At 36.5% G+C, this 23,705-nt stretch overlaps 1 protein-coding gene across 1 annotated transcript in view; it reads right to left on the minus strand.

Annotated features, from left to right (window-relative positions):
* Positions 1-21,918, minus strand: part of ARHGEF37 (Rho guanine nucleotide exchange factor 37) — a 54,518-nt gene extending 32,600 nt beyond the window's left edge. Inside the window, exons 1-2 of the mRNA XM_044661799.1 lie at positions 21,718-21,918; positions 9,400-9,520 (exon numbers count right to left, since the gene is read on the minus strand). Of these exons, the coding sequence (XP_044517734.1) occupies positions 9,400-9,520; positions 21,718-21,918 (322 nt within the window). The remainder of the gene's footprint in view (positions 1-9,399; positions 9,521-21,717) is intronic.
* Positions 21,919-23,705: the final 1,787 nt, after the last annotated feature.

Consider the following 23,705-nt stretch of genomic DNA (forward strand, 5'->3'; position numbering starts at 1 on the left):
GGTTATACATGTGTTATCACTTGATACCTATTTCTATATTATTCATTTTTGTAATAGAGTAGTTTTTTAAAAAACTAAAACCCCAAATCCTATATCCATATAAACAAGTGATAAATCATGTTTTCCTTCTGTGTTTCTACTCCCACAGTTCTTTCTCTGGATGTAGAAAGCATTCTTTCTCATAAGTCCCTCAGGATTGTCATGGATTATTGCATTGCTATTAGTAACAAAGGCTATTATATTTCATTGTCCCACAATATTGCTGTTATTGTGTACAATGTTCTCCTGGTTCTGCTCATTTCACTCCACATCAGTTCATGGAAATCTTTCCAGTTCATATAGAAATCAAACAGTTCATTATTCCTTAATAGCTGTAGTTCTTAAGATGTTTTCCCTAACATCAAGTTTAAATCCGTCTTTCAAACTTCTACTCATTGCTACTTGTTCTATACCCTTTGGGTCCAAGTTGAATTAATCCAACCCCTTTTTCATGTGACAATCTCTCAAATACTTCAAGATATCTATCATGTTCCCAAAATCTCAAGCCTTCTCCAGACTAAATATCACAAACTCCTTCAACTGGTCCTCATGTGGCATCATCTTGAGGCCTTTCACCATTTTGATTTTTCAATGTCTTTCCTAAAATGTGGCACCCAGAATTAATCATAATACTTCTGATATGTTTTGACCAGAGCAGAATGGAATCATCATCTCCTTCTTTGACACTATGGTTCTCTTAATGAAGCCTAAACTGTATTGTAAATAAGGATAAGTAGTATTGTTGAAAAAGCATTCATCAGTAAACTTCATTGTCAGTAAATCTGGACTAGGGCAAGTAGATGGTACAGTAGATAGAGTGCTTTCCCTAAAATCAGGAAGGCTCATCTTCTTGAGTTCGAATGTGGCCTGAGACACTTACTAGCTAGGTGATCCTGTGCAAGTCACTTAACTTTCTTTGTCTCAGTTTCTTTCTTTGTAAAATAAACCGGAGAAAGAAATGGCAAACTGCCCTGGCATCTTTGCCAAAGAAACCCCGAATGTGATCACAAAAGAGTTAGACACAACAGAAAAATAACTGAACAACAACTACAAAAAATGAAACTTGGCCTACATGCAATTTTATTTTTCTGGCTAATGGACTGTTAGACCTAGTTTGCAAGGTGAATATGCCTCCTCCATTACAAAGAAAGGAAAGATTACATGGTTAATAACTATTAAAAGACCCAGAAAAAATAAGAGTTTCTTTCTTTCTCAGGAAGCATTTTAGAGCCAAAGAGGTATATTAAATTTTGTTATGATTTGTTATGACATCTGAAAAATCGCAAATAAGTCTTGGAGAGAATCCAGAGTGATAAAAGATATATTTAAAAGTAAATTGATGATAGACTAACTGAATTAGACTTTTTCAGTACAATAAAGCATATTTTCCAATACAGTGAAGTGTTATCACTATCAAACTGCATAGTTATTAGGCACTCACACTTACATGACAATTCTTTATAGAAACACCAGAGGAATTCAATCCAAAAGTATTCAGTGATCACACAAGAGAGACCTAAAGCCTTTCATTATTGCTAGGAGAAAGTTGAACTAAGTAGCTTAAAGAGGCTCATCATTTGACACTGTTAAACAGCCCCTACCTCTGACTTCTCTTCCCTGGGTTTTTGAAACACAACTTAGTTATGCTTCTCTTTCTCCCTATGTGACAGATCTTTTCCCATGCATCCCTCCTTTGTATGATCAGGAAAAGAAAAGGGAATAAGCATTTATATAGCACCTACTTTATGTCAAGCACAATGCTAAATGGATGGTGATTGTTGTTGTTCAGTCATTTTCAGTGCAGTTGGACTAACTGCAACCAATTTGGAGTTTTCTTGGCAAAGATACTAAGTGTTTGCTATTTTCTTTTCCAGCTCATTTTACAGATGAGAAAACTGAGGCAAAGAGGGTTAAGTGACTTATGCAGAGTCACCCAGCTAGTAAGTATCTGAGGTCAGATCTGAACTTTGGAAGATGAATCTTCCTAACTTCAAGCCCAGCACTCAACCCACTGTGTCACTTAGCTGCCCAGAAGTGGAAGGTAGGTATTGATAATATACCCATTTTACAGTTGAGGGAATTGAGGTTTTGAAGAAATTGAGGCAAACAGAAGGTAAATAACTTGTGCAGGGTCACACATAGCAGGCCCAGTATTCTCTCATTCAAGTATAAGCCACAATGCCTCATCTAAGTAGGGGCCCCATACACATCCCTATATTTTGAGGCTTTTCTTCTTTTTTCTCTATCCTCTATCTCTTGGTGATTTCATCATTTCCCATGGATTCAATCCTCATTTCTACTCAGATGACTCCCAATTCTATTTATCTAGTCATTCTCTTTCTCCTGAGCTCTAGTCCATTATTTCCCGTTGCTTTCTGGACATCTCTACTAGCACTCAAACTCAAAACATTCAAAATCAAATTAATTATCTTTTCCTCCTTAAGCCCACTTCTCCTTCTCACATCTCTATTATTTCTGTTTAGGGCAATTCTCTCTTTAGTCATCCATTTTTACAGTCTAGGAGTCATCATCATCCCTTCATACTCACTCAATCCCCATATCCAATCAGCTGCCAAATCTTATCAATTTTACCTCCATAGTATTAATTGTATCCATCCCTTTATCTCTATTCATACTACAGCCACCCTAGTCTATGCCCTCATCTCCTCTTTCTTAGACTACTATTTGCTCAAAAAAACTTCAATGGCTCCCATTTTTTTCTAAAATAAAATACAAATTTTTCTTTTTGATGTCTAAAGCTGCCCATTGACTGATTCTCAAAAATTTTTTCAGACTGCTTATATATACTTGCCCTCATACATTAGCCTATTTAATATTCCCAGTAGAGCCATTCTATCTTCTATCTCCAAACCTTTGCATAAATTGTCCTCATACCTGGAATTCTCTTCCTCCTCCATTTTGCCTCTGGGAACATTGTTTCCTTTAAAAGCTCAGCTTAGCAGAACCAGGAGAACATTATACACAGTAACTGAAATATTGTGGAAAGATCAAATGTGATAGGCTTTGCTACTAATAGCAACACAATGATTCAGGACAATTCTGAAGGACTAATGAAAAAGAATGCTCTCCACCTCTAGAGAAACAACTGTTGGAGTCAGAATGCAGATGAAAACATATGATTTATCACTTGTTTATTTGGGTGTATAATTTGGGGGTTTGGTTCTTACAAGATCATTCTCTTACAAAAAATGAATAATATAGAAATAAGTTTTGAGTAATAATATATGTAATAACCCAGTGGAACTGCTTGCCAACTCTGGGAGGGGGGAGGAAAAGGGGAGGGAGACAACATGAATCATGTAGCTTTGGAAAACTTATGTGTAAAAAGACAAAATTAAAAAATAAAAACTCAGTGTAAGTACTACATCCATTAAGAGGTCGTATTCTAATTCCCCTAATTATTAGTGCCCCACCACAATGAGTGCATTTATTTTGTATGTCTCCTGTATTTATTTATTGGTAACAGTTGTTCTGTGAACATGTTGTTCACAGTAGAATATGAGGGAAATGGCTTTCTCATTTTTGTATTCATATACCTAGCACCTAACAATTGCCTAGAACATAATAGAACTTCCAAAAAACCCCCAGAAAAACTTGTTTGTTCACTTACTCCTAATAATTAAAGCTGGAATCGACTTGCACTGGGACATAATTGTTCCCTTTTCAGCTGAAGTTTTCAAGGGGGAAAAGCATAACTCCTTAGTGCACAATGTAGAGAAAGGATCCTCAATCAAGTATGGGCTGGATTGTGTTCTGTGAGGTTCCTTTCTGCTCTGAAATGTCTTGATTCTAGATTCCTAGAACTCATTTGTGTATCATAACATCTCTGTTGCCATAATTAAGTGTTTACAACTCAGAAAAACCAATCCCTTCTTTAACTTTTATCAACCTTGAGACATTTCTCTAACTAGATGGAAAATATATATGTATGTATATGTATATAAGAGCTGCTAGGAAGAACAGGAGATAGAGTGCCAGACCTGGAGTCAGAGGATGTGAGTTCAAATTCAACCTAAGATACCTACTGTGTGACCCTGGATAAGTCATTTAATCCTGTTTGCCTCAGTTTCACCTGTAAAGTGAACTAGAGAAAGAAATGGCAAACCACTCAAATATCTTTATTTTTAAATAATAAATATATTTATTTGGAATTTTTGGAAACTCCAAATGGGATCACAATGAGTCAGACAGGACTGAAATGACTGAACAATAACACCGTACATACATACAAGCACATATATGTACACATATGTACATATAACTATATATGTTGTCTGTCAAATATTTATTAAGCACCTACTATGTGCTGAGCACCTTCCTCAAAGCTGAAGGAAGAACAAAATTTAGATAAGATATAGCCTCTGCTCTAAAGGCACTTAAAAATGTATTATTCTATAATCTAGTATTTACAGGGTTAAGAATAGAAATCCAATCTCTCTGATTCAAGGATTATTAACATGCAAATAAACTTACTTTCCCAGGTTTTAAGAGGACATCAAACAAACTTAGACCATCAATTTGGTCTAACTGGTTTCTCTTAGACATAGTTGAAAAGCCTCTACCATTGTCTTCCAATCAGGGCTGGCACTCAAAGCCATGGCTTTTTGCACACTTGATCTTGTCACAGCTCAGGCTGTAAAGGTTGACATCTTAAAAGGCATCCAGAAGAATTTCTCCCACCAGTAAGAGGTCTAAGAATTCATTCAGTGGTGTTGATTCTTTGCTATCAATAATACCTAACAAATTGCAGCCCACAGCCGATTGGAAAGATGAAAACTTGTTCAAGCAACTTGGACAAAGAAGGAAACAGTGAGTCTAGAACTGTTTTGGTTTTCAGTAGATATGTATCTCATTATGGCAAGTGACAAAAGACCAAATTATTGAAGTTAACATAAAGCAAAGTGTGAAGACAACTGTTTGCAAATTTAACAGCTACAAATAGGCTAGTTCAAATAAGCTCTTGATGTAAAAAATTGGACGATGATAACAACTTTGACTCTGATTTTCCATAATGCTTCTAAATGTTTCATTAGCATAAGAGAGCTGCCACAATAGGGAAAAGAAGCCAGAAACTACCTTATTTAGTAACTACTTGGTCTCCATGTGAAACAGAGCAACATGGAAGCTTCTAAACACTGGTTTAGAGTATAAACTCACTTGCAAAACATTATAGTGGAGAATGATGAAAGATATGAGCACTATTAACTCATAAAACATAAAAGCAACAGAGAGGAAAATAAGACTGAAAAAAAGCTTGGTAGACCCAATTAAGCCAAATAACTCAGTTCAACCCTGAATGATGAAACAGGAAAGAGGACAACAAAGAGATGGTAAATGGCACAGATTCACAAGGATTTGTAAAGTCATCCATTCTCATCATAAATGACAGAGGAAACAGTAGATTCGGACTATAACCTCAACAATACATTATCTGAGTGCTTAGTAGTAAGGATATAAAGACAAGAATAAATTATTTTTTGCCCTCAATGAACTTACATTTTATCAAGATGGCTATTTAAAATATATAAAATTCATATGAGGATCATATATGTAAGTATACATATATTTATATAGATATCCATATTGAAATTTCAAAAAGAAAATAGACTTTCATAAATAATATCCTATAGCAAATGAGATCTGCTTAGTCATATGATTTATTGCAATAAAGTCTCAAGGGGACATAACTATTCAAGGGACACGGTGGGTGGAGGGTTGGAGTTAGAGTACATAGCTGCCCATCATCACTTAAGCTGATTTAAGAGCATCAAGACATCCTTAAAAGTGATATTAGAGAAGTTGTTGTGATTGACATGATCCCTTTGGTATGTGAAGTATGCAATGAAATTTGGGAAGTTGAATGTAATTGAAAAAGAAAAGGGAGTAAAAAAAATGTACCTAGAAAGGGAAATAAGCTACTTAGGTGGTAAGAAATAGGAGATGAATAGTCCACTGTACTAGTACTCATGAAATGCTAAAAGACAGAGAAAAACATCTAATATACATCGTGATGGAGTTTTATGAAGAGGATGGCAACAAGAATCTCATAGGATGAGAATGCACAGATGGATTATAATTTGCACAGTTTGGCATAATAATCACATTGATGAGATAAGAGATACCCTGAATTACTGATAATACTAACCTGCCTAACACTCTTCTTTCCTTTCAATCACACTCTTAACTAAAATTCTACATTGAACAATGTCTGATAGTGCCTACTTATATCATTCATGCTATTATTCTAATAAATATAAGTTTTTATTAGCAAAAATACAGTATTAGCTATATTATTTTAGGGATAGCACATATATGTTAGATCATTCAATGCGAAATAATATGATAAAATGGACAAGAAGAGCCAGTTACAGAAATTATTGTGCCCCAATATGGTGTTTGTAAGTGAATTGCCAATGAGACTAGAATGTGAGACAAATGAAATTAACATAAAATAAACTATACTTTAACTACTTGGCAATGGAAAAACCATTCGACTGGGAGTCAGGGAACTTGAGTGTGATTTGCTAGTTATGAAACCATGGGGCAAGACTTAATTTCTCTGAGGTGTTTTTTTTTCCTTATCTGAAAAAAAGGAATAAACCACAAAACTTGCTTGTACTACTTGCTTCAAAATGTTATTAAGATCATATATGATAATTAATATATTATATTTTGTAACAGACTATGAAAGATAAGCTATTACTGTTGCTGTTAATAACAAGTCAAGATAACAAACATTTATTAAGAACTAACAATTCAATAAACTAATATTGTTATACAGAGAGGGGCAGGAGGCTACATGGAAAAAGGGAAAAAGCAACTGAAGAATCAGAATTAAATTGGAGAATAATAGAATCTCAGAGCTGTGGGAGACATTTCAAAAGTCCAACTATATTAATGAGAGAATTCATTTTACAACACTTCTAGCTGGATCACTGCCTTGTCATGGCAGAAGGTCTAGTGTTGCTCAATGAAACTATGAGTTTCAGCTATGCCAAGCAGGGTTACCCAAAATGGATAGGTCATAGTGGAGAATTCTGACAAAAGGAGATCCACTGGAGAAGAAATGGTAAATCACTCTATCTTTGCCAAGTATCTTTGCCAAGAAAATCCCTTGGATAGCATTAAAATGATAATAGGTAGGATATAAGAAGATATGCCCTTCAGGTTGGAAGGTGTCCAACACATTACTGAGGAAGAACAGAAGACAGCCCCAAATAGCTCCAGAAAGAATGAAATAACTGGACCAAAGCCAAAAGGAAGCCCAGCTGTAGAGTGTCTGAAGGAAAGTATGAAAGGAAAGTATGATGCTGTAAAGATCAGTATTTTGTAGGAATCTGGAATGTAAGATCTATGAACCAAGGTAAGCTAGATATGGTCAAACAGGAGATAAAAAGCTTAAACACCAATATCTTGGGTGTCATTAAACTTAAATGGATGGGAATGGATGGATTTAATTCTGGTTATCATTACATATACTACTTGGGGCAAGAATCCTTCAGAAGAAATGGAATAACCCTCATAGACAATAACAGGGTAAAAAAAGCAGTATTGGGATATAATCTCAACATCTGTTTGCCTAAGAAACCAATGTTGTTCAATTCAATGAAGATCTACAATATGTTCTAGAAATAGCCCTTCCCCCAAATATATCACATTCATAATAGAGGATTAGAATGCTAAAGTAGGGAAAAAAGATAGTTGGAATAGCAGACAAGTATAGCCTTGGAATACAAAATGAAGCAGGGAAGAGACTAATAGAGTTCTGTCAAGATAATTTGCTCTTCATAGAAGACACAATTTTTCAACAACCCAAAAGGTGACTCTACACATTGACATCATCAGATGGTCACCTTCAAAATTAGATTGATTATACACTTTGCCAGTGAAGAAGCTCTATACAGTCAATTAAAACAAGATCCGAAGATGACTATGGTTCAGATCATGAGCTTTTTATTGCAAAATTTAGACAATCGAAGAAAGTAGGGAAAACCATCAGAACATATAGCTAAGACCTAAGTAACATTCATTGGGAGTATGAAGGAGAGGTGAAGAATAGATTCAAGGGATTAGATCTTGTAGATACAGTGCCTGAGGAACTACGGAGAGAAGTTCTTAAAGTTATATAGGAATCAGCAACAAAAAATATTCCAAAGAAAAAAGAAGAGCTAGAAAGCAAAATGGTTGTCTGAGGATTTACAAAGAGCTGAGAAAAGAAGGAAAGGGAAAGGGAAAGGAAAAAGAGAAAGATATACCCAAGTGAATACAGAATTCCAGAGAATATCAAGGAGAGATAAGAAGCTTTTCTTAAATGAGCAATGCAAAGAAATAGAAGAAAACAATAGAATTGGAAAGACATCTCTTCAAGAAAGTTAGAAGTTTTGGTTTTAAAAGATCACTCAATTATAAATATGAATATTATTATACATGTATAACCCAGTGGAATTTCTTGTCAGCTCCAGGATGGGAGAAGGAAGAGGGGAGAGAGAGAACATGTATCATGAACCATGTAAAAATATTCTAAATATTTTTTAAAAAGAAAGTTAAAGATATCAAGAGAACTTTTCATGCAAAAAATAGGTATGATAAAAGACAAAGATGGCAGGGATTTAGCAGAAATAGAAAAGATTAGGAAGAGGTGGCAAGAATATGTAGATATGAAAGATCTTAACATCACTGATTACTACAATGGTCTAAAGCCATACATCATGGAGAATGAAGTCAAGTAGGCTTTAGGAAGTACTGCTAACAATAAGGCTGGTGGAAGTGATGGAATTCTAGCTGAGCTATTTAAAATTCTAAAAGATAATGCTATTGAAATGCTGCATTCAATATGCCAGCAAATTTGGAAAACTCAACAGTAGCCTGGAAAAGATCAATTTACATCCTAATCCTAAAGAAGGGCAATACCAGAGGATGTTCAAATTACCAAACAATTACACTTATTTCACACACCAGCAAGGTCATGCTTAAGATATTGCAGGAAAGGCTTCAGCGATATATGAACTGACAATTACTAGAAGTACAGGTTGGTTTTTGAAGAGGTAGAGGAACTAAAGGCCAAATTGCCAACATTTGCTGGAGGTAGACTGACTTTTAGGCTAACCTTTTCTCGAGGCTCATGATACCCATATCCACCCATACAGGAAATAATTTGGTAGAAGTACAGAGCCTGTCACATACTCCATCACCTCTTTGCATCCCAAGTACCTTACATAGGGTCTCCTAAATAGAAAGGCCTCAATAAACATGTGTTGAATAAGCAACTGAATTTCATCTGGGGCCAGATGTTCAAGACAATTACTTTAGTGATACTCTGATGAGCATTTATGTACTTACCAAGTAAGCTTAGCTGTTCTTCTTCAGAGTCTGCCTTTTCTAGGCCTTTGAGGAAACGGCTGTTTACCTGGATAATATCATCAATGTTTGAGAATATCACATCCAAATCTCCCTGTGGCAGCTACAAGATAAATAAATCACAACAGGAGGTCAAAAGCAAAGATATGAAATCAATCAAGGCCTTCTTTATTGAGATCTAGATCAAATACCCATGCAAAGTTACCAGAAATGCTCAAAAGAAAAAAAATCAAATATCACCATTAAGAATAGCCTCCATAAAGGTAGAAATTTCTCAAGATAAAATAAAATAGATACCATATCAAACCTATTAAATGTAATATAAAAACTCAGATTACAAAATAAAGATGGAACTGAACTAAAGAAACTCTGGAAAATATAATTAAAGATTAAAACAGTAGCAGAAAGAAAAGAGGAAAAAGAAAATCTTTTCTAGAAAATTATTTTTTTTAAGTTTTTAAATCATTGTAGGTAACAGTAATAGATATGGAAGACAAAGTAAGGTATAAAAATTGAAGAAGTGTCAAGATTCCCAAAAACTGTGTATAAGATAATCTGAGGCAGCAAGGTGACTCAATGGATAGAGAGCCAGGTCTGAAGATCCTGGGTTCAAATGTGACCCAAGATACTTCCTAGCTATATTTCCCTGGGCAAGTCATTTAACCCCAAATAGAGAATGAAGGTGATTCCCCAAGTAGTTAAAGGATACGAACAGCTGGTTTTCAAAATAAGAGATACAAATTAACAATAACGATATGAAATAATGTTCTGAATCATTAATAATAATATACTGGATACGTCATACCTATCAGATTGGCTAAGCCCAAAAAAAAAAAAAAAGACAACTAAACAGTAAATTTTGAAGGACAATGAGAAGACAAGCATAGAGCTATAAATTGGTCTAACTATTCTGGAAAATAATTTGGAATTATTTTAGAAAAATCACTAATCACTAGTGAATAAATATTTATTAAATGCCTACTATGTGCCAGGTATTCTGCTATGAAAATAAAAGACCGTCTCTGTCTTCTAGGAGTTTACAATCTAATCTAATCAGGAAAGACAATACAAAAGAGAAACCTGAAAAGAAAACCTGGCAGTTATGGTAAAGAAACCAAAGCAGTCTAAAAGATGCATAGCCAGAGGGGAAATGAGATGTCAGAGGAAATTAAGGAACCTTAGTAATCTGTTGCAAAGTTCTAAATCACTGCTAGGCATACACCTCAAGCAGGTAAATGCCTAGATAAAGCAAATGGTACCACATTTACAAAAATATTTGGAGCAGCCCTTTGGGATTACAAGAAACTGGAAACAAAGTGATTCCCCATCAATTGAGAGATGGTGGAACAAAATGTGTTACATGAATGCATTGTACCACAAGAAATGATGAATGTAAAGAATTTAGAGAAAATTATGGAGATAGGTATATAAACTGCTACATTAATAAATAAAGCAGAATGGAGAGAATAATTTGTACCATAATCAATATAACAAAGAAAAATAATATTAAAAGACATCAAAGCTCTGATCAAAGCAATGAAAAATTCTGACCAGAGAGAACTGACATATTACCTCCTCCCCACAGAGAGGTGTTAGGTGATAAAATGCAAAATGAGACATATGTTATCAGATATGGCCAATATGTTGCTTTAATTTAATTATACTTTTTTTTTACAAGGTAGAGCTAAGCATTTTTCAGAGGGTAGGGCTGAGAAACAAGCCAAAATTCTTTTTAAAGCATCAATAAAACTTTTTTAAAAGACAAAAGGTAGCAATTTTTAAAGCCACATGAATTTGAGAAATTTATGGGGGGAAGGGCCAATCTTACAAGAGCTTTTGATTTATAGAACCAGAAAAGCAGAGTCAGACTTAAGTATCATTGTTATACATTTTGAAAGAAAAAAAAAAGAGCAAATAAGATGAGAGAGGAGACGATCTCAAGGTGAACAAGTTTGAATTATTTAATAATTATAATTGAGAAAGCTGGCAGCAGTATGTCAAAAAAAATTTAAAATCCTCACATCTACACCTAATACCATGTGCCAAATTAACTTCCAGGTGGATCATATGCAAGCATAAAAACTATTAAAACTTGTGAAAAAATGGAAGAAAAAAGAATAATGTGTTTATCTCAACTGTAAAAGGGGAATCAATTTCTATACAAAAGCAAATAAATTATTGGGAATTCAATTTTATAACAATAAAACGTTTCTATCTAGCATTTATGTGTGTGTCTATATACATATATGCACACAAGACTAAAAAAGAAAAGAAAAACTGGAGAAATGTTTATGGCAAATATAAGAGAAAATATGAAAAATTAACAGCCAATGTAATCAAGACTAAGGATCATTTTCTATTTTTCTGAATTTTATGGCTTTCCTTTGATAAGGAATTAATCATCTTTTGGCTAACCAGCTGCTAAGGAACTTCTCCATACTTATCTAGGTTGGTCCTCAGGCAGAGGTGAACAATTTATCACCAAGACTATACTCAAGATTTTTCCAGATTAGTTGAACTGGCAGAATTTAAACTCCATTGTATAGTCATGAACCCATATTATGGTGTGAGATTAGATTAGAATGTATAGAGAGAAACAAATGAGGATATCAATGAAGAATTAGTATTTTAAAAGGAAGAAAACTGAATTCAACAAGTATTTATTAAATACTTAGTTTGTGCCTGGCATACCACTAGGTGCAAGGGACATGAAGACAAAAAATAAAATAACTCCTCTCTTGAAAGAATTTACATTATATTATAAGGGGGGGAGAGCATGTATATAGAAAACAAACACAAAATATAATTATTTACCTGGGGAAGAGTTCAAATTGAACCCGAAGGGCTGATTGTGGTCAGATGGTCAGCCCTGCTTGGTCTTGCCTTAGGCTTCTGAGCTGATCTCTACCTCTTTAGGTTAGACATTCCCCACCTCCCCCCCCCCCCACCTCCATCTTTGAGGTTCAGAATTTTAAATATTCAGTGCCCTTTCTGACATCTCAGGAAATATTGTTAGGGATATCTGGACTCCTGAGCTTCAGGAATCCCTATTTCTCCTAAAGATCCCACCCTGGGGTGGCATTTGATTAGTTTTTTCCTGTTTGTCTAGCTTTCTTGACAATCCTGGATTTTTCTAGGAAAGGCCATTCATTCTTACTCCCTCTGGACACAAAGCCTTGCAAGCTATTTGTATTCCTGGCCCATTTTTGATGCTGACTTTGTTAAATACTCCTTTCCTATTACCTTTGGACTTCTGGTTGATTTCTTGTGAAGTTCCAGGGTGGAAAAAGGCACTTATTATAATTTCTTGTTGGAATTCTTGAATCACCATTTGGTCTGATGTTAAATCAAGGGTTCTCTGAAATAAGTATGTAGGAGTTGGGTGGGCTGCCTTCCATTCAGACAGCCATCTTGACCAAAAGTCTTAATTAATATAATTAAAGTTTTGAGCCTTTTGGACCTCAAAAATTATCCAATTCAACTTTCTCAATTTGCTGATAAGGAGAAAAGTCATTGAAAGAGAAATAGCTTAACCTAGTTAGTATTATGTAACATATTACTATCATAGGATTACTGTGAAGACAGAAGCTTGTTAATCATGTGGTGATACAAAAATGTAAGTTGTTCTAATTGCCAAAGAATTGAAAGATCACAGGTTGCCCTAGGATTTAGAGCCCAAAAGTCAGAAGAAGATCAGATAGGCCCACCCTTTCATTTTGCAGATGAAAAAATTGAGGCACAGAGAAAAAAGTGATTTTATAAAGGTTACACAAATGATAATTAACAGTATTCATGAAGAGGTGCCCTTACTCTAAATTTGGGGTTTTTTTTTTCCCAAAATTAGAATGGTCTCTAAGGGTTAATGTTTGTCATTTAATGATGCTAATCCCTGATTTAAAAAAAAAAAAAAAAAGAGGGGAAAAAAAAGAGGCCTATCATCTGAGTCTTGGAAGAAGCAAGAGTCAGTTCATACCTGTGAATGCTGAATTCAGTTCTAGGATCTGATTAGCTACAGTGACTGAACATTTTAGAAAGGTCAGATTACGCTCTGGAAAGTCAACTCAACCTTGTCTCTAGAGTCGAGACCAGTGTTTATTGGTTTGAATAAATCTCACCCAGATTAAGCAACTTCTTTTTCTACTTGATACCAAGCCTTGAGCACAAAAAACAATGCCAAAGAAAAGGAAAACAGGAATGACTACTACCTTGGCTAAATACCTTGGAGAAACTTTATAGGATGCAGAACTGAGGCCAGGACCCAAGAGATCTAAAGACAATCCCTATTCATACAGCATTCTACATACAAAAGGCGAGACTAAATAATCGCTAATGTCCCTTCCCAAGATGAGGTGGTTTTTTTTTTTGTTTACCTTTTGTTTTCTATATCACATACATTTCCAAGACATATCACTTTCCCCATCTCTCTGTGATCTCTCCCTTATAAAATAAAAAACAAAAACAAAGACAGTTGAGCAAAACCAAGAAATGTTGCTGACTAATTCTAGATGCTTTGGTGCTTTGGTTATTTTAGACTCAAAACAGGTTTAGCCTCTCAAACAACATGGTTAGATATTCACATAGGGCACAGGACACTAGGGTCCAAGGGATTCATACTTTTCTACAGTGCCCAGCTAACCTCAACGTTAGATATGGTAAGTTTAGTCAACCAAAGCAAACCAAGTTATTTCTCAGTTTAAGCCAAGACTGAGTTAATAAGTATTTACATATTCTTCTCTCTCTCTCTCTCTCTCTCTGTGTGTGTGTGTCTCCTTTCTGTCTCTGTCTCCCTTTCTCTCTCTCTCTCTCTGTCTCTTTCTCTCTCTAACAGGGACTCCTACCCTTGTTAACACCTACTCTCATTTTAGCCAATCTGCTAGGTGTGAGGTGGTACCTCAGAGTTGTTTTGATTTGCATTTCTCTAATTATTAGAGATTTAGAACACTCTCTCATGTGCTTATTGATACTTTTGATTTCTTTATCTGAAAATTGCCTATTCATATCCCTTGCCCATTCATCAATTGGGGAATGGCTTGATTTTTTATACAATTGATTTAGCTCCTTGTATATTTGAGTAATTAGACCTCTGTCAGAATTTTTTGTTATAAAGATTTTTTCCCAGTTTGTTGTTTCCCTTCTGATTTTGCTTGCATTGTTTTTGTTTGTACAAAACCTTTTTAATTTACTATAATCAAAATTATTTATTGTACATTTTGTAATTTTTTCTAACTCTTGCTTGGTTTTAAAATCTTTCCTTTCCCAGAGATCTGACAAGTATACTATTCTGTGTTCACCTAATTTACTTACAGTTTCCTTCATTATATTCAAGTCTTTCACCCATTCTGAATTTATCTTGGTGTAGGGTGTGAGATGTTGATCTAAACCTAATCTTTCCCATATTGTTTTCCAATTTTCCCAGCAGTTTTTGTCAGATAGTGTATTTTTGTCCCAAAAGTTGGGCTCTTTGGGTTTATCATACACTGTTTTGCTGATGTCACTTACCCCAAGTCTATTCCACTGATCCTCCCTTCTATCTCTTAGCAAGTGCCATATTGTTTTGAAGAATGCTGCTTTATAGTATAGCTTACTGCTAAGCCACCTTCCTTCATGTTTTTTTTCATTATTTCCCTTGATATTCTTGATCTTTTGTTCTTCCAAATAAACTTTGTTATAGTTTTTTCGAATTCAATAAAAAAGTTTTTTGGTAGTATGATAGGTATGGCACTAAATAAGTAAATTAATTTGGGAAGATTAGTCATTTTTATTATGTTAGCTCATCCTACCCATGAGCACTCAGTGTTTTCCCAATTGTTTAGATCTAGTTTTAATTATTTGGAAAGTGTTTTGTGGTTATGTTCGTATAATTCCTGTGTTTGTTTTGATAGATAGATTCCTAAGTATTTTATATTGTCTAGGGTGATTTTAAATGGTGTTTCTCATTCTTCCTCTTGCTGCTGTGCAGGGGAGAGTAATGAATGTTGGAGGGGATGTGGCAAAATTGGGACGTTAATGCATTGCTGGTGGAGTTGTGAACTGATCCAACCATTCTGGATGGCAATTTGGAACTATGCCCAAAGAATGATGAAAGAATGCCTGCCCTTTGATCCAGCCATACCATTGCTGGGATTGTACCCCAAAGAAATCATAGATAAACAGACTTGCACAAAAATATTTATAGCTGTGCTCTTTGTGGTGGCAAAAAACTGGAAAGCAAGGGTATGCCCGTCAATTGGGGAATGGCTGAACAAACTGTGGTATATGTTGGTGATGGAATACTATTGTGCTCAAAGGAATAATAAACTGGAGGAATTCCATGTGAACTGGAAAGACCTCCAGGAATTGATGCAGAGTGAAAGGAGCAGAGCCAGAAGAACATTGTACACAGAGACTGATACACTGTGGTAAAATCGAATGTAATGGAAGTCTGTACATACTAGCAGCAATGCAATGACCCAAGACAATTCTGAGGGATTTAGGGAAAATAACGCTACCCACATTCAGAAGAAGAACTACAGAAGTTGAAACACAGAAAAACAACTGCTCGAACACTTGGGTTGATGAGGACATGATTGGGAATGTAGACCCGAAAAGACCACACCAATGTAACTATCAATAATATGTAAATAAGTCTTGACTGACCACACATGTTAGAACCAGTGGAAATGCGGTTTGAGGGGGTGAAGGGTAAAGTAAAAACATGAATTATGTAACCATAGAAAATTTTTCTAAAAAGAAAAAACACCTACTCTCTCTTCCAAGGAACACTGAGATTTCCTGATTGTCTAATTCAGGAGCTACTTTTTTCCCTTCTTTATCCTTTCTTTTATAAACCTTTCCCTTCTGTCTTAAAATCAGTACTATGTATTGGTTCTAAAGCAGAAAATTGGTAAGGGCTAGGAAATGGGGGTTAAGCAGCTTGCCCGAGAGGTGACAGCTAGGAAGTTTCTGAGGCCAGATTTGAATGCAGGACCTCTTGTCTCCAGGCTTGGCTCTCAATCACTGAGCAACCTAGTTGCCTCCCCTGCAGGGGGTGGGGGCTGCCTTAGTCTTAATTCTAAGACTGAAGAGAAGAAAAGGTAAGTATCAGAGAGAATAATGATTGGAGTAGAAGACAGTGAGTATATTAGTATTATGAGTTCTGGACTCTAGAGTATCTAAAATGCTGACCCAGATACAAACTGGAAGAAAAAGATAATGACCTTTTCCTTCTCATCCCCATTCCAGAGAGGAGTTAAGTTTTCCTGCTTGCCAATCAATCCCTTCATTTTATATAACCCATTTTCCTATTCTAGCTATCTTAAACAATGCTGAGAATTTCCTCATTTAATATTATGCTTAAGCCATTTAACTGGTATCTCTTTATAAAGAACTTTATGGCCAACAAACCTTAGCTATTTGCTATAGTTATTTATGCACAGAGTACTTAAGATACAAGTGATCCTATTTCTTAAAGATACAGATGATTTTAGAGAATGAAAGAGTCCTGATGTTATTATCCTTAAGTCTTTCAGTGAAACACATGAACCTTATTAGCTACCTGAGGCCAACAAAATTATCTCTGGAACATATGAGCCAAAAAGTCTATGACCTGGAAAGAATAAGCACCTTTAGTCTGTGAGGCCTTGAGTGATAGCTCCTTTTCCAGACTTGTTCCTGGGAGGAAGGGTAAAAACACCAGCCCTGTGTCACTGGTGTGAGTAGGAGAGCTAAACTATGCATGTGTTAATTCCGGGAGCTTTAGGGTCACTGCCTTCTCACATGAGCTCCCCCTTGTGATTAAATTAAGTATAGGTTGGAAGAACTGAGGCTGTTTAATCTAGGTGAGAAAACCTTTACTAGTGAGGGAAGGAGATATAATAAGTATCTTCAAGTATATAACATGCTTTCACATGGAAAATAGATTAGGCTTGCTCTGGTTGGCCCAAGAGAACATAATTAGGACAAGTAGAGAGAGGAGGAATTCAATTCCTCATAAGGAAAAACTTCCTAAAAATGAGAGCTAGACAACAACAGAATTCTTTGAAATTCTATGAGAAATGGTTATGGAAGAAGGAACAGGAGAGTCCAGAAGGAAAAGGAGAGAGCATTGGAAAGACAGCAAGGCAAGTAAGAACATGTAAGTGAAGCAATTAGAGGATAAGCAAATTGAGAGAGTGGATTGGGGAGTGGAAAAAACTGGTGACAACAAACTGAAGGTTGACATAAGGTTGAAGGGGTAGCAGATACAACTGAAGAGTTGATAAGAGAGTAAGACAAAGAAGTTGAGTCAGGTTGTCAAGTATTTAACAGGTGGCTTAGGCTAAAAATTTTAATAAAACACTTAGGATTGAGGCATAAACATTTGAAAGTAATTTTTTAAAAAAGACTGAAAATAGGGGGCAGCTGGGTAACTCAGTGGATTGAGAACCAGGCCTAGAGACGGGAGGTCCTGGGTTCAAATCTGGCCTCAGACACTTCCCAGCCGTGTGACCCTGGGCAAGTCACTTGACCCCCATTGCCTACCCTTACCACTCTTCTGCCTTGGAGTCAATATACAGTATTGACTCCAAGACGGAAGGTGAGGGTTTTAAAAAAAAAAAAAAAAAAAAAAAAAAAAAAAAAAAGACTGAAAATATCAAGACATTTTTGGAGAAAAGGGAAAACTGTGCGCTAACTTTCATTAACCATGCAATGTCTATTTTTCTTCCACAGCTGTATGACTATTATCTGTGTTCCAAGTGTCAGATGATCTCTCTCCTGAAGAAGATGGTGACAAGATTAAAAAAATGCCTTCCTGGGGGCAGCTGGGTAGCTCAGTGGAGTGAGAGTCAGGCCTAGAAACAAGAGGTCCTAGGTTCAAACCCGACCTCAGCCACTTCCCAGCTGTGTGACCCTGGGCAAGTCACTTGACCCCCATTGCCCACCCTTACCAATCTTCCACCTATGAGATAATACACTGAAGTACAAGGGTTTAAAAAAAAATGCCTTCCTGTAGGTTATTAGGAAGAATAGGTTATTAGGAAGAATTAAGTATTCCTAAAAGAAACAGAAAGAAGGTTTTAATGGGGTAGAGGGAAGAGACCTCAGGTCACAGAAGGGAGACTTGACCCTTGTTATAATGATGGGAAAGGGGAAGAGTATTTCACGACCAAGAAAGGGAAGGAAAAAGATTGCTGAACAATTCACCTTAAGAAATTACAAAAGGTTTCAGAGAGACCTGAAAGACTTGTATGAACTGATACAGAGTGAAGTGAGCAGAACCAGGATATATAACAGTATTATAAAGAAAACTTTGAAAGACTTAACAACTTTGACCAATGCAATGGTGATCAGTTTTGAGAGTCACCATTTAAGAAGAACATTGAAAAGCTAGAGATTCCCTTGAGGATGGCAAAAAAAAAAAGGATAGTGAAAAGCCTTGAGTTCACATTTCATGGGCATCAGTTAAAAGAACTGGATGGCATCTAGGTAGCTCAGTGGATAGAGAACCAGGTCTGGAGGTGGGAGGTATTGGATTCAAATTTGGCCTCAGATGCTTCCTTGCTGTGTGACCCTGGGCAAGTCACTTAACCCCAAAGGTATAACCCTTAATACACTTTCCTGCTTTGGAACAGATATTTCTAAGCTAGAAGGTAAGGCCTTAAAAAACAAAAAAGGAACTGGGCATGTTTACCTTGGAGAAGAGAAGACTTTGGAAAGGGGAGAGGAACGAGAGCAACGATAGCTGTCTTCAAGTTTTTGGAAGGGCCATCATTTGGGAGAAGGACTAGACTAGCTCCATTTGATTCAAGCACAAAACCAGGAACAATGAGTGGAAGTTGCAAAGAAGTCAACTTAAATTTGAGATCAAGATAAATTTATCAACAACTAGAGTTCTCCAAAAGTGGAATAGGTTGGGCCATGAAAGGTGGTGAGTTCTCCCTCCTAAGACAGTCTTTAAGCAGAAGCTGGATGACTAATTGTCTGGTATATTATAGGGAGAATTCCTTTCATGTGTGAGTTAAGACTAGGTGATTGCTAAATTCTGTGATTTTGAAAAATGAGATTCCACAGAAGATAATAGCAAATAATAATAATAATAACATTTAAATATGATACTTTAAGGTTTGCAAAGCACATTTCCAAACTGTTATCATTGGGACACTCCTCAAAAGAATCTTGTGATGTAACTACAAAAGGTATTATTATACCCATTTGACAGATGAGAAAATTGAAGCTCAGAGAGGTTAATTGGCTTGCCCATTATCACATAACTAGCAGTTGTCAGAGGCAGGATATTCACCCACCAAACTAAATGGTGCTACTGCTAATAGTGGTAAGTTCCTTGTCACTAGAAACTTTGAAACAAAAGCATCAGTCTCGGGTTGTCCCTCTGCCCAAGGCAGGGGTGACAGGGAGGGGATTCCTGCCTGAGGATAAATGTTAAACTAGACCTCCAACTCCAAGTTTCTATGGCATTTGGTGAGGACCAGAATCTCTTTCCTAAAGGTAGAGGTCCTGATTTTACCAGAGCAATCTCACTTCACCACAGCATAATCATAAGGGAGGCAGACTAGGGTCAAGAATCAGACAAGATCAATTTGCCTTTTGGCATGAACCCTGTTGAGCAGGCAAGGAATCCCTATCCTCCTAGGAAGATGGAATGAATCACAATGACCTCTAAAAATCATAAAATTCAGAACTGAAAGGAACTTCAGAGATCATCATCTAGTCCAGTTTCCTCATTTATCTTTCTTTCTTTATTTTGACATGATTTTCTCCTTTTTTTTAACATTAAGCAAAAATTTATCAATGATGCTTTGATACAACTTTCCAACAAAACAAATATGCAAACAAATATTCTACAAAGTACATTTCCCCCAAAGAATTTATTTATAAATTGTTAGCAAAAGGAATGAATGTGTCTTGGGGTTTTGATAGCATGATATTGACACAGATCACTGTACTAACCAGAGTTTGGTTGCTTCTTTGTCTTTTTTTGTACCCTGAGATCTTAACAATGTCTGGCATAATATAGGTATTTAATAAATAGTAGTTCACTGATGGACTTAATTTGCATTTTGTGGTCATGTTTCATGTTCTTTTTTTTTTTTTTTTTAACTCTTACCTTCTGTCTTAGTAGGCAGAAATGTGGTCAGGGATAGGCAATTGGAGTTAATGACATGCCCAGGGTCACACAACAAGGATCTGAGATCAGATTTGAATCCAGTACCTATTGTCTCCAGGTCTGGCATTCTATCCACCTAGCTGCCCCTTTTCTTGTTCTTTTGATTCCGCCTTAACCTCCCACATTTCTCTGAATTTATAATATCCATAGTAATATTCTGTAACATTCATGTGCCACAATTTGTTCAGCTGTTCCCCAATTGTTGGACACACATTTCTTTTCCTTTCCCCTCCCCTGATTTTTGTAATCACATACAATGCCATCTTGAACATTTTAATTTCATGTTGTCCTTTTTCTTTTGCCCAGAAGCAATATGGCATAGCAAATCAAGTGTTAACCTTGGAATCAGGAAGAACATAATTCAAATCTCATCTCTTATATTTACCAGCTGGATGAACTTGAATACTAAACCTCTCTGAACCTTTTTGCTCATCTGTAAAATGGGGATAACCTGTATAGTCTTTAGTTTACAGGGCTATTTTGAGACTCAAATGAAATAATGCTTGTGAAGCTCTTCATACAAAGCATTTTATAAATGTAAATTGTTATTACTATTATTATTGCTGCCAAATAACCTCTTTGGATATAGTCCCAGTCATAAAATCTCTTGCTCAAAGACAAAACACAGAAAGGGGATGTAATTTGCCCATAATTACACAAGTTATAAATAGCAAAGCTAAGCAAAAAAGCAAGAATGTCCACAGCTCAAGAAAATAGGGACAAGGGACAGCTGGGTGGTTCAATGGATAGTGAGTTGGGCATGGAGACAAGAGGTCCTGGGTTCAAATCTAACATCAGACACTTCCTAGCTGTGATTCTGGGCAAGTCACTTAGCCCCCATTGCCTAGACCTCACTGCTCTTCTGCCTTGGAACCAATACACAGTATTGATTCTAACACAATAGGTAAGTGGATATTTTTTTAAGAGAGAGATAATAGAGATAAGGATCATTTGCTCCCTTTCCCTGTACTATATGTGGGGCTAGACCTGGAGCTTGGCAGTAGTTAGTGGGTACCCTCTTAGAGTACTAAGACCTCATTCTTTCCTCTTTTGGAAGGTTACTGACTGAGAGGACTGATGGTGACCTGAGGACAATAATTCTTGCCTTTCCCAGGAGATATACAGGCATCCTTTCTCCACCCCTGCATGCTCATTACCTCATGTAGATGGCTTCGGATGTCAGAAGCACAGAGTTGGAGATTGTGCACATACTTGGCCTCTGTATTGACCAGCTCCTTTGCTGCAAGTCTCTGATTCAGTTTCATTTTTTCACAGATTCTGGTTGCTTCAACCCCTTGACTTTCATCCCCTGAGCTCTCCCCAGGAGAGGGAGGTTCATTTTCCAGGTAACTGGCCATGGTAGACAGACCTAAAAAATGAAAAAGTCAAATACATTCAACAGTTAATCAATCTACAAGTGCATATTATATACTGGAGATACACAGACAAAAATGAAACAATCCCTGCCCATAAGAAGGTTACTTTCTGCTATAGCAATGGCGAACCTATGGCACAGGTGCCAAAGATGGCACACAGAGCACTCTCTTTGGGCACTTGGCCATCCCACGCCCAACTGAGTTCATTACTAGAAAGGCAGAGGGATTTGGGTAGAGCTGTTCCCTCCCTCTACCATGCCTGATGACATTTTTTTCACATCCCTGCCCCTCTGCCCAGAAGCCAATGGGAATGCACAGGGGGGAAGGTGGGCAGTTCACAGGCAGCAGAGCTGGAGGGGAGCAGAGCACTGGGGCCAATCCTCTCCCCTTCTCTATACTCACTGAAGACATTCCTCACTTCACTCACCCTCTGCCCAGCAGCCCAATGAGAGTGCTTTCTCCCTTCCCTGTGTGGGGTAAAGGGGGGCACGGCATGTGGTCTCTGGGGGAGCAGTGGCATAGCATTCAGTCTGTTAGGTAAAACATGTAAATTCATATGAAGATACAAATTATTTACAAAATAAATTTATGGTAATTTTTTCTGGATGTAGATGAAAGACCCATAGATATAGGTGACCCTTGAAAGAGTCTCAACCAATGGAAAAGGTAGAAGTAAGGAGAATACATTCTAAGGAAAGGAGACAACTGGTACAAGGGCAGGGAGATGGGAGGTAGAATGTTATGAAGAATAAGTAAAGCCAGATTGGCTGGATGTAAGAGTATTTTTCTGGTAAGGCTGGATAAGTAGTCTGGAACCAAAAGATGAAGATCTTATGCCAAACAGAAGACTACATATTTGATACTAGAGCTAATAGGGAGGCACTAAAACTTACTGATCAAGCCAGTAACATGGATGGGTCCCCGATTTAGGAATATCACTTTGGAGGTTGCGTAAAGGAAGAAAAGATACAGAGCAATGGCTTGAGGGCATTGAATTATCAAGCAAAGGTACTTAAGGCTTAATGAAACCTGGGCATGTTTATAGGAAGTAGGGCATGAATCTATGTGTGTAGAGACTAAAGATTAGAGAGGATGGAAATAAATGTCCAAGAAATCTGCTAAAAAGTAGGCATAAAGGGATAGGATCATAGAAGTAGAGGAGTTGGTCTCTGTGAGAAAAGTCACTTCTTCATCAAGTACTGAAGGAAAGGAGGAGTTAATGGTTGAGGGGAGTGATGTCAAGGGGTTTTGAGAAGTAGAGGAGAAAAGAGGGAGTCCTGGGTTAATGACCTTTATTTTTTCAAAAAATATAAGGGTTGAGATTCTACCCCTTTCTCAATGTAACTATATAGGGCCTAGAGACCTCAAATTGAATCAATGAACAGTATATATATAGCTATTCAGGAGTTTCCATAATAACCCATCAAAATGTATGAATAAGTCAATTAATTTAAAAGGATTATAGAGTTTTAGCCACTGGATGAAGACATATGACAGCATAGGAAATATCTTCCAGTTGGTTGAAAGATTCAGATACACATCTGAGTCTCTACATAAAAACAGCAGCTAGTCCAAATTGTGGAGGTCACCAAGTTTCCAAGTTGAAAATTAAAGAATTGGATCCCAGTTCCTGAGAAGGAATCACTAGACTCATTCTCTTCTTAATTATGCAATCTGGTGTGATTCAATTAACATTAGTTAACATTAATCAGATTGTTTGATTTGGCAATTAAATCATTGATCATCTCATCACTCAACTGAACCTATTC

Source organism: Gracilinanus agilis, chromosome 2, assembly GCF_016433145.1.
Source record: "Gracilinanus agilis isolate LMUSP501 chromosome 2, AgileGrace, whole genome shotgun sequence".
NCBI classification, from domain to species: domain Eukaryota; kingdom Metazoa; phylum Chordata; class Mammalia; order Didelphimorphia; family Didelphidae; genus Gracilinanus; species Gracilinanus agilis.